The following is a 12,545-nucleotide window of genomic DNA, read 5'->3' as shown; positions in this document are numbered from 1 at the left end:
TCAAATGGTTTGTTTTGGTGCAGTGTCCTGTTTACCCTGGCACATCCTTCTCTTTCTCATCTGGAGGCAGTCACCCCACCCGGATTGCAAGCAGCGCAAAGGTTTTTTTTACAGCAGCAGCGCATCTGACTCTTTAAACACCTTCCTTGACCCACCGCTTTAAGCAGCTGAGTTGTTATCCTGGAGGTTCTTTATTCCTGTTTATTTTAAGGAAATGAAAATTAGTGATGTGTAATTGCTCACTGGTGGTTTCTTTACCTCTGTTTGGGCTGCCTTGTCTACCATCTGCTTCTCAGTTAGAAGCAATGCCAAGGTATATGGAGGGGAAGTCAATCTATGCCCTTTTCATGCTGTTACAGCTCCTGGGACACGCTTAAAAAGATGCAGGGCACACATCCTTCTGCATTAATCACTGCTTATGCGAATATATCAATTAAAAACAACACCTGCTATGGCAACGATCCTTATGGGTTGATAGATAACCAAGAAGGTTTAGTATCCTGTCGAAATAGCCAGCATCTCTCAGGGTCTCCCACGATACCACATGTTCCTTTTAGGGGAGTGCAACTGCGGCTCCTGATGCAATGATAAACCACTGCCTACATCACTGAATATAAGTCCATTAAAGGGTAGAAAAAGAGATTGCACTTCCCATGGCGTGCACACACTACAAGCTTTTGTTGCAAAGGTGCATTCTGTCCCGAGAGTGTCTGCAATGTGGGTCACTTGAACGTTGAGATTTGCTGCGAGGTCAGGGGTGAAACACACGGGGTTTCGCCTTTGTGCTGAACATTCACTGTCCTTCTCATTTGTGAAGCCGTTGCTACATGAATAGGGACCCTGGTGTTTACAAAGACTACATCTAGTGTCAGCACATGAGCATTTTTCCTCCTGTAAGTTAGGCCTGGTCTGCACAGATTGTGTTACAGTATAACTGTGTCAGTTAGACGGGTGACTTTTTACCTTTTTATCAAAATAGTTCTACCAGTGGAACCCCTAGTGTGGTTGCAGTTATAACAATATAAAAGTGCTTACGCCAGTGGCGCTTACTCCCCTTCTCATGCAGGTATACGCTATACCAGTATATGGACTTTTATACCGTATAATTGTGGCCATGCTAGGTAGGGTTCACCCTAACTTGATGGGTGTCGTTTAAGCGGTACGTTTGTGTGTAGGCTGGATCTTCATCTTTTTCAATGTATGTTGTTAGTGTCCAAAAAATCATGGAGATTTCATAAACGACTTGTGATTTGGGAGCCTCAATTTTGAGGGCCCAACTTGAGACACCAGATTTTCACAGGGTGGTTGCTCAGCACTGTCTGAGCCTCATGCCTTCTGCATGGCTCAAGTCAGGCCTCCAAATCTGAAGCACCCAAAATCACTAGTCACTTTTGAAAATTTAGGCATGTGTGTAAGAGCCCTGATCCTGCCAACACTTATGCACATGCTTAAGTTTAAGCATGTGAGTAGCCCCATTGCCTTTAATGGGACTGCTCGTGATGGGACTGCTTAAAGTTAAGCACATACATAAGTGTTGGCAGGATCAGGGCGTTAGGGATAAATAGCTTGTAGTCAGGTTTCTAATGATAAATTCTTTACCTACTGCAGCTCCTTCTTACGCTCTCCTTTTCTTCTCCTAGGATTACGCCCCTGCTAGAGGAGTCTCCTCCACAGGTTTCCCCAAGCAGTCTGTCTGTCTCTGAGATTTCGGAGGTCCACAGGACATGCTCACAGGGAGTGATCCGCTACGACTTGGATGAGATTGACGCTTGCTGGCTGGAGCTTGTGAACATGGAGTTAAGGGAGATGGGTAGGTGTTGCTGTTACTTCTCTGCTTGTCGGGGAGCACAGAGTTGGTATTATGCCTTATTAATTATAAAATCAAAAAGGGTTGAGGCCTTCAGTGCTGCTTTCATCCAGTAGAGTAGGGGTTCTCAAATTGGGGGTCATGGTTTATTAGCCTCAAAGGGTCACAAGATGGTTACGTGGGGGTTGTGAGCTGTCAGCCCCCGGGATTGCCCATACAAAAAGTTTGAGAACCGCTGCAGTAGAGCAAGGAGGTTGATTTACAGAACAGATAACAGAATCCAGACTCCTGACTCCCACTGCTGCACTTTAACTCCATTCCCACCTCTAGCGTCATCTCCATTACTGCTCCCCAAAGCACTGTACTGCAGGAAGTGCCCCATGGCCAGGAGAGGAAAAGGAAAGGTACCACACCGACATCTACCCCTCTTCCCTTGATTCTCTCCAAAATCACAAAGGCCCTGCTCAGCTGTCTTTTTGCCAAACTGACAAATGGAGTCAGAGGAAAGAAACGGCATTATTTCGGTCAAAATATGTACAGCTGAGGAATACCGGTCATGGGGTGCCTCTCATTTTCCAGTTGTCTGTGCATGGCACAGTGTGGTATAGCTAGCATAACTGTAGCTTTATATCACTGCACATTTTAATCCATTTCAGTTAAACAGAAGTAAGTGGGATTGGGAGTTAGCCCATTAGTGTTTATGATGTTCAGCTGGGCAAACTTGTTAGCACTGAAACAGGGTGGTACGGTCGTCAGGACTGGCGGAGTCACTCTGGAGGAACTTTCCAACCCTGGCTGGGTAAGGGTTACTGTGTTGTGATTACAACCACTAAGCTAAGACTAGCAGACTACTAGTAATCTAAGTATAAACATTCAGCTTTTCACAACAGTGGTTGGAATTTACTGACATAAAGTGCTACTCCCAGAGACAGTGGTCTACAAGGAAGGGACTAGATGTGATATAAAACACCTTAATAAACAGAATCACACATTGCTTATTAGGAAAGATGTTCAAACGTACAGTTCATGAGCTAAATTCTGCATTGATCTATACCCTGTGAGAACCTCTTTATTGCAGTGGAATCACACAGTGTTTAAATTAGCGCAGAATTTGGCCCCATATATTTGCTGGCCTTCTGCATTCTTGTTTTCAGTGAAACTCTGCTCCTTTCATTGACTAATGTTGTGTTAGCCAGATTTTGCTATCATTATCACCATGCATATAAGAGAATTCTAGAGGTCTTTTTGGAGCCTGGTTAACTATGTTAAAAATTCATTGCCTCTCCCGCAGCCTCATTAGTGAATCACAGACAGCCTAGCCCATGTTAGCAGCTTCAGCCCTATAGGGATCACAGCCTGTTTTTGCCACAGGTTTTGAAACGTCAGTGATTTTGGCCAGGTCTTTGCACCAAGTAAACAACCCAGCCATAGGAATCATACCAACCAGCACTAGTTTGAAACGTTGCTGTCTGTCTTCAAAGGAACCAAACTTCCTATCACTCCACAGATGAAACTTCTGTTTCTGAGAAATCACACTGTGCATCCTTTCTGACTCTGCGGGATTGTTAGTGTTGTCACTCTTTACACCCTGTTTTGAACTTGATTGCTGTACGAAGTATAGCTCAGTGGTTTGCGCACTGGCCTGATTGATTAAGCCCAAGGTTGTGAGTTCAGTCCTTGAGGGGGCCATTTAGGGATCTGGGGCAAAAATCTGTCTGGGAATTGGTCCCGCTTTGAGTGGCGGGTTGGACTAGATGACCTCCTGAGGTCCCTTCCAACCCTGATATTTAGCCTGGGGGGTAGGATAGCTCAGTGGTTTGCGCACTGGCCTGATTGATTAAGCCCAAGGTTGTGAGTTCAATCCTTGAGGAGGCCATTTAGGGATCTGGGGCAAAATCAGTACTTGGTTCTGCTAGTGAAGGCAGAGGGCTGGACTCAATGATCTTTCAAGGTCCCTTCCAGTTCTAGGAGATAGGATATCTCCATTAATTAATTTATTTTATTTTATTTAATGAAATAGTTGTATTTCCACTTCCGATTCCTTCTTGTAAGTGGAACAGGAGGACTTGTGGCACCTTAGAGGCTAACAAATTTATTTGAGCATAAGCTTTTGTGGGCTTCAGCCCACTTCCTCGGATGCATAGAATGGAACATATATTGGAGATCTATATACACATACAGAGAGCATGAAAAGGTGGGAGTTGTCTTACCAACTCTGAGAAGCCAATTAAGTAAGAGAAAAAACTTTTGAAGTGATAATCAAGATAGCCCAGTACAGACAGTTTGATAAGAAGTGTGAGAAGACTTACATGGGGAGATAGATTCAATGTTTGTAATGGCTCAGTCTTGTAAGTGTTTCAAGGGCTCATAGAAGGTCAACGGCCAGAGATTTGGCTGCTCCAAGAATCAGTTTGGTTGAGTTAAATCTGACTTGCTTTATTATTTCTTTAAAGCATCAGGTTACAAATACAGTGTCTTAAAGGATTGTCAGTTGTGAAGCTGCCACATTCATTGTTAACTTGCAAGACTGAGATGAGAAGACTGGTTTCACAGCTTCGGGAGGAACGGAGACTGAGGTGCTAGCATGGCACCACAAGCAAACTGGGTCTCTTGCTTAACCAGAAGTTGCTAGTTATCTTTAATCTTGCATCTTCCAAATTTTAATATTTTGGATTAGATAGATTGGTTTACCAATAGAAATGCAATAAGATATATGTTGAATTTAAAAGACAGAGATTAGGAAAGGGAGCTGCTTGTTGCAATAGTACACAGTGTAGCTATTACTATAGTATCTTATTTTTATATTGCCAAAGAGGCCTGGAGTGGAGCCCTTTGGAGATCACAACCCAAACCTTCATCATTGTAGGAGTTTCTGTAGAGGTGATGAAATATACTCCTCACATCCCTAAGGAGGGAGCCTGCTGCCTCTGCCACACCTCCAATCCTTGATGAACCAGACAATGGGAGAATTGGACTTGCTTGTATGGAGATGAAGGGTGATCCAGTGGGGCACTGATCTGGGAATCAGGAGATTGACACTGCCACTGACCTTCTATGTGAGCTTGGGCAAGCTGCTTCACTTGGCTTCTGTGCATCTTTGTGCCCTCTCTGACCCTTTGTCTGCCTTGTTTATTCAGAGAATAAGCTCTTTGGGCCAAAGACTGTCTCCTACTGTGTGTTCGCACAATACCTAGCACGGTGTGGCCCTGATCTCAAATGGGGCCTCTAAGTGTTGCTGTAGTACCAACGATAAACAATAGTATTGAATCCGTGGATTTCCAATCACAGTAGTGCAAAGAAACCAGTAGCCCATCAGGCCGAATCAGCAATCTATTTTTGTTTTTAAAAAGAGCCCAGTAACTACTGTCTTATCCTTTAATATTCTGGGGAGGGGCAGGGATTTGAAAATAGTATCCAGTGATTTCCACGAGATCCACTTAGAATGTAGCTCTGGTATAAGGATTCTGCTGTCTCTCCCCTCTGCCCCAGGTCTGCATTAGAACTAAACCTAGGTCATTTTTTCCAGTGACTTGAAAGAGAAACGTGGCATAGATTAATAATACAGCCTCCAACACTGTGTGGGCATAAAAGTCTGGCAGGTGAAGAGTGTTGTCTTGAGGTTAATGCTTAGGATGGCAATTCACGAGTTCTGCCATCTTCTACTGACTTACTGTGTGACCATGGCCAAATCAAAGTGGGGGCGGTCATGCTTACCTACTCACAAAAGTGTTCCAATGAAATATGTTAGTGCTTTGTGATCCTCGGCTTGAGGACACTATAGAGGTGCAGAATATTATTATTATCAGACTAAAGTGATGGGTTGTATATGCTCATGGAATAAAACAAAGCTAAACCATTGAAATAAGCAGGACTCCAAGCTTCTGTAGCAAATTTCCAGAATCCGAACAACAGTAACACTTTGCACGTGTACAGCATTTTTTCATCAGTAGGTCTCAAAGTAGGGAGAGGTGTATCGAAGGAGGGTAAGCAATTTTATCTCCATTTTACAGATGGGTCAGGTCACTCAGCAAGTCAATGGCAGAGTAGAATTAGAACCCAGGTCCCTTTGCCTCCTCATAGACTCTTAGACTCTAAGATCAGAAGGGACAATTATGATAATCTAGTCTGACCTCCCGCATGATGCAGGCCACAAAAGCTGACCCACCCACTCCTGGAATAATTCCCTCCCTTGACTCAGCTGTTGAAGTCCCCAAATCATGATTTAAAGACTTCAAATCGCTGAGAATCCTCCAGCAAGCGATCCCTGCCCCATGCTGCGGAGGAAGGCGAAAAACCTCCAGGGCCTCTGCCAATCTACCCTGGAGGAAAATTCCTTCCCGACCCCAAATATGGCGATCAGCTGAACCCCGAGCATGCGGGCAAGATTCTCTAGTTGAACGCCTAATCCAGTAGATAGCAATGTGCATAGGCTGGCCAGGAGACAATCTGTCTTTGAGATCTGCAGTGTTAGTAGTCCCAGTGATTCATAATATACTGTGATTTCCAAACAAGCTTTGTTATACTTCCGAATTGCCAACTCACTCTTACTGGAGAATCGTAGCCTGTCCTCAAATTCAGAGAGCGTGGCCAAAGTCAGAAGTTGTCCCTCAGCATAAGGAGGTTTGCAAAAGTTTAAAACGGCATCTAGACTTGCAGACAAATTTCTGTCACCAGAAATGATATTAGGCTGTGCACAGGATGTGTCACATACAAAGAATTTAATGAGAAAGAAAAAGGCAGCATGATCCAAGACTGACTTTTAGGGAATCACAGAAGGTAGATGGAAAATATCTATTAGATCATCAGGTCCGTTCCTCTGCTGGTGCAATATTGTTCCATATAGTGTATTCCCTAATGCCTTTTCCAGTCCTGTTTTAGATGACCCAAGAGATGAGATTTGATCACTGAGATCAAATAAATCTTCCCAATAGCAAACAGCTATATGTAGTTACCTGGGCACTTTCTGAGACAAGTAAGCAGCTTTCCTGAGAAACAAAACATTATCAGTTTAAATGTAAAGTCTAGTAATTGATCACATAAAAAGCTTTAAGTCAGTTAAAAAAACCTTCCTTTGTCATGAGCACATGCCAATAACCAGCTATTATATCCTGTAGAAATATACTGTTTAAAAAGCTCCTGTCTGATAAAGATGAGCTCAACATTTAAGTGTGCCCGAACAATTTATTTGTTACTGCTGCAATGTGAGATAATAAAGAAAGTGGATCTAAAGTAATTTGGATCAGACATTGACCAGATTTATGAGTATAGGACATTATAGACAGCACAAGACCTTTCCTTTTAGGGAGAAGCCATGCCGTAAGTCTTTGGTTTTTATTAAGATTTCACGCCACATGTTGTGATCTTCATTAAATTCAAACCTATTGTAGGATTGTGGCTAGAGAGACATCAAAGCCTCAGACTGAAAAGTCCCTTTGCTGTGATAGGCACTTCACACACACAAAATCCTAGAGAAATTGCTAAAAATGTTGATGCTTGAATCAGTCTTGCTGAAGGCAGAATGAACATTTCTAAGTATTCCTCGACTTAATCCATACAGTATATGCTGCTTATATAAGTTCACTGTGGGCTCTATACACTCAGGGCTCTACCATAGGCACTTGAGGTGTTCTTGTTGTTTATAGGGATAGCAAGAACCACCTGGGTCAGATTTACTCCTGGTGTAGCGGGGATGGGGTAGGAATTCATTGTAATATGTGTAAGATATGTCTGTGTGATTATTAGAACATCTCAAGTGAAGGGAGGTGAAGTCCATCTTAAGTGGACATTGCTGGAACAAACTGAGGTCGGTGGAGTTACACTGGGGTGAAGTCTGCCCAGCTGGCCAAATTCAGCCGTTCAGTATGAGAATGTGCATCTCCCATTGATTGTACAAAATTTATACCTGGGGGGTCAAAAAGGGCTCTTTGCTGGAGGTTCAGATGACACCCAAGAACCCACCCTCCACTGATCCGTTCTAATACCAGAACCTGGAAAGCATGCAGCCTGTGTGAGAGCCGCCGCCGCTCTCCCCATGTGAGAGCAGGAGCCCTGTTGGTATATATGGGAGGGACTGATGGCAAGACATTCTCTTTGAAGAGAACTTGGTATTAGAACTCGCTCCCCTGCCTGTGACCAGTTCTTGAAGCGTGGGGTGTTCCTTCAGGAGTCACACAGGTCAGCAGCAATACCTGGCATTACAGCTAGAGCCTTTTGTTACGAAAAGGCTAATGATTTTCAGTCACTTCCAACGTGAGCTGCAGTCAAACTAGTGACCTGGCAGTGAAAGGCACTGTAGCCAATTACCACTCCATTAAGCCATCCAGTCCCTTATGAGCCTTCTCTTATCAACATAATATACATACCTGTATTACCGTTGGCTTTCATGGGTCACCTTGGTTTACTCAGCCAGCCTTTGTCTGAATGTAATGACTCTGACACACCTCAGTCAGCTGGTGCAGAGCCCAAACTCAGCTCATAACTTCTCTCAGCAGATTTCCAATCTGTTGCACAATCTCCAGTATGGATTAATTAACCATTATTTATCCCTTTGGGAAGGGCAGCAGAGATTAAATTGAGCGGGCGTTTACTGAGCCACAGCTCTGCTTACAAGTGGTCTGATTCCCCCGATCACTGCACTTGTACTAACGGTAACAGCTGATTAGAGGCACTACCAATAACTTCCTCACATTAGGCAAACACCTTTTCCCTTGGAAATAGAACCATTGCACGGCAGATGGAATGGAGCGTAAGGTTCCCAGATATGCATTCAAAGAGGGGGCATAGAACAAAACAGTTGATCGGTCAATCTATTCACTGAGCTTTCACTGCTGCACTGGGTAGTGAGCCTGCTACCTCATTTTTATGCTTCACTAGATATGCTTTTAATCATCAGTATTTTTAAGGGATATTATTGTCTTTTTGGATCGAAATCTGATTCTTGTAGATCCAGAAAGGAATATACCGTAGCCAGTCTTACACTCCCAACTAAGATATAGCTATATTGTTCTCTTTCTGAACCCTAAACAGTATGGAAATCAAGTTAGCCACCTCAGAAGGAAGAAAACTGACTTGAGGGTTTAAGCGTTATATACTTGATGCTTAGACTACTAAGCCACTGCTCTATGTAAGAGTTGCAGTGTGTGAGGTGTTAGCTATGTGCTATATCTCATGAAAGTGCCATTGTCCCAGGGAACACCACTGTCTTACACAGGGCGCAACAGCAGTCAGCAGGCCAGTGGTTAATTCTCATTCACATCAGGCCTTTCATCTGAGGATCTCACAGCCTTTCAGAAGCATTAGGTCTTAGTCTCCACTCACACAAGTTTTACACTAGAGTAATTCCATTGACTTCAGTGGAGCTACTCCTGATTTACACTGGTGTGAGGGAGTGGAGAATCAACCCCAAAGGGTCTCAGAACAGCCCTGTGAAATAGCTATGATTTATTATCCTCCTTTAGGGGGGAAGGGGTTACACTCTGGGATAGTGGTGGAGTCAGAAATAAAACCCTGGTCTCCTGACATACAGTTCCCTTCACTAACCGCATCCCAGTGCTTCCATCATTGGCTGTCTCCGGGGTCTTTTTCAGATCTCGCTTACCCTGGTTCTACACTGGTGTAACTCCATTGACTTCTCTGGTCTTAATCCTGATTTACACTAGGGTGAGTGAGAGTAGTATTAAGACCTCTTTATTTTTTTTGCTCATACCATTTGGGAGTGGGATTCGTCTGCATCTGAAGGATGAAGATACCAAGGGGGCCTTCTGTCCCCACAATGCAGCATGTTTCACATACGCTGCTCCCAGTGGGATGTGTGGAGCCCTGTCCTTTTTGTAGTGGGTTCCATTTCCTTTAAATTACAGACTGACTTCCCCCTTTTAATTGCCTCTTCACCATCCTGCTGCCATAAGGGATTGTTAATGTACAAAGGCTTTGACTGGAATCTTCTGCTAGTCATCTACTGTTAATGGCCATAATGGACTATTTACCCCTGTGTAATCCATATGCAGGGCTCCCACGTTGGGTGGTTTCACAAAGATGTTCAGCTCTGCAGCTGAATCCAGGCTTGCGGTAGTTATTGTTAATCAGTTGAGAAAGCTTATCTCCATTAATAATTCAGGCTCTGTTTGTTTGGATTTTTGTTTTAGAGAAATCTTGCCAGTTTGGGGCTGTTTTATAACATATCTGTACGGCAGCCCACAAAAAACATTCATGGGTACTGTGTGCGTGAATGAGAACATAAGCTCATTGCACAATCATTTTAAGGGTGGACTTGTGTGATGCTAATAGAAAAACCAGAAAATCCTCCACCACTTCTCATTGTATTAACAATTTACAAGTGAAGGATGTTTAGTACACAGAGTGGATGCATATCTACAGTGTGGAAGTATCTTGAGAACAGATTTAGGGCCAGATGCTTGTCTCAGTTACAGCAGTGTCAGTCTGGATTAACTCCGTTGGTGTCAATGAGAATAAAATGTGGTTTTTCGTTATTTACTGTTCATGGCCAGCAGAGCAAATGCCATTTTGAAAATGGATTTGACTTCTTTTTTTATTTCAATCATTGGGATGGATTATTAATGATGATCATGATGATGCTAGGCACCTAAAGGCCCCTGACTGAGTTTATGGCCCCATTGTGCTAGGCACTGTACAAACACATAGTAAGAGACTGTCACTGCCCTAAAGAGCTTGCAGCCTAAATAAAGAAGGCAGGCAAAATGTGGAAGGGGAAACAAACACACGGAGAGGTGTGGTAAATAAATGACTTGCTGGAGAATGGCAGAACCAGGATTAGAGTCCAGGTGGCCTCACTCCAGTGCCCTATCCACTAGGCAATACAATATCCACTTACACCGTTCCTCCCAGATCAATCAGTGAGCTTATCTGAGAGCAGAAATGGGCCCATAGACCTTTATTGGACTGATTGTTTTATTTCCAGGCTGCCCATGAAAAAAGTTAGAAGGAGGAATCAGAGAGTCAGATTCCGATACTCTTATTCCAGTTCAGGAGCATTTGACTCCATGAGTAGTCTCATTAGCTACAGCCAGATTACTCAGGGAGTAATGTACAATTGCATGTGAGTGAGGGTATCAGAATCTGTCCCAGAAATGGCACAAGTTAGGCAGTGTGTCTCAAAGGAAGAAGGGGAAAAAAAAGAAAAGAAAGATACTTAAAATGATAATCCAAATTAATTTTGTGTGAAAATAGACTTGGCCTTTAAGCTTATATCGCCAAAGCCTGCTGGGGAATCTAGAAGTATTCACAGGTAGCTGTTCCATAACCATTTGCAGAGGTGAAACATAGTGAACCCTTGAAAATGAAAGCATTAGATGATTTAACTCCTTACGGAGACAGAGATTGCAGGAGCACCCCTCTACTGTTGCCTTACAAGTAGGTTAGTGGGATCTGTGGTCAACAGTGGAAATGTAGGTTGTAGCTCTCTTGATTTTATTCGTTTTCAGCACAATCAGGTTTTCTGTGTAGTTGTTTAAACTCTTTAAAATAATTGCATCAGTTTCAAACAATATTCAGAGTCTTGCTGGTGGAAGGGATGAAGTAGCTTTAATCAGAAGTGCCCCAGGACAGCTCTGCGAGTGAAAAGCATTCTTACAGAAAGACAGCAGATTATTAAGTGGCTTCTAAAACACTTTGTCATCATCTGAAATTTGAGCAATAATTGATGTCAGTGGGTGGCATAAAGGGTGATAATTGGTTCCTGTAAATCTTTTAAGTGCATTAGCAGGATATGATTATAACAAAATACCTAGAAGTTTTGCTGCACGTGTTTAGCTCATATGCAGATTGTATGCTTATTATTTATTTTATTGGTCACATTGTATATTAAAGTTCCGTTTATAAATGGTTAATATATGATTATGAGATATCATAAGCATGTTGTAGAACACGGGTAGTTTGGGTTGTAGATAGTTATAAACATGTAAGTAGAAGATCTTATTGACTATTGCAAGCCATAGTTATAAGCAATCTGTTCACCTGGTGGAGTCTATAATAGTCTGTAACAATTGATTAATCAGTTATTAAAACATTTATTAATAGTTAACCCTTTATAAAATGATACCTTAATATAAAATGTGAGCACTTCATTTGTTAATGTGTCTGTGCCATGCATCACAGCAGTATCTGAGCATCCCTGGGAGGGAAGGAAGTATTGTTACTCCCCTTTTTACAAACAGGGAGCTGAGGCACATAGAGCTTATGTAACCTTCCTACAGTCACATGTTAATTTTGTGGCAGAGCCAGGAACAGAACCCACGCCAATGAGTGTCGAGCACATGGACACTGGGCTGAGTTTTCAAAGCTGCCTGGGGGATTTAGATACACAGCTCCCATTGTAATTAATAGGAGCTATGTATCTAAATCCCCTCAAGTGCTTCGAAAATCTCAATCTACATCATCACCATTGTGCAGTCGGATCACTTAGTAACTAGAATTCTCTTCACCGAACATCTACAGAAATGTATTTTGATAAGAAAATAACCCTATGAATACATAGCACTTAGACAGCACTTTTCATCTTCAGATTGCTTTAATTCTCAGAACATCGCTGTGGGGTAACTAAGGATCATTATCCCAGCTTTACAAATGGACACACCAAAGCAGACAGTTTTCTGAGTGACCTGCCCAAGGCTATAGAAGGAAACAGTGTTAAAACTGGGATTTGATCTCATGAATCCCTGGCTTCCAGTCCTGTGCGTGAACACTCCCCTTGCTGGCTCGT

The 12,545-nt window shown here is 42.8% G+C and overlaps 1 protein-coding gene across 4 annotated transcripts in view; it reads left to right on the top strand.

Annotated features, from left to right (window-relative positions):
* JADE2 (jade family PHD finger 2) overlaps positions 1-12,545 on the top strand; it is a 216,727-nt gene that overhangs the window by 149,033 nt on the left and 55,149 nt on the right. For all 4 annotated transcript variants that reach the window (XM_034778226.1, XM_034778225.1, XM_034778224.1 and 1 more), the window contains one exon: positions 1,641-1,810. In XM_034778226.1, coding sequence (XP_034634117.1) covers positions 1,641-1,810 — 170 coding nt within the window. The remainder of the gene's footprint in view (positions 1-1,640; positions 1,811-12,545) is intronic.

This window comes from Trachemys scripta, chromosome 8 (assembly GCF_013100865.1).
Source record: "Trachemys scripta elegans isolate TJP31775 chromosome 8, CAS_Tse_1.0, whole genome shotgun sequence".
NCBI classification, from domain to species: Eukaryota; Metazoa; Chordata; order Testudines; family Emydidae; genus Trachemys; species Trachemys scripta.
The sequence above is the reverse complement of the archived record's forward strand: the minus strand, read 5'-3'. Positions and strand labels throughout refer to the sequence as shown.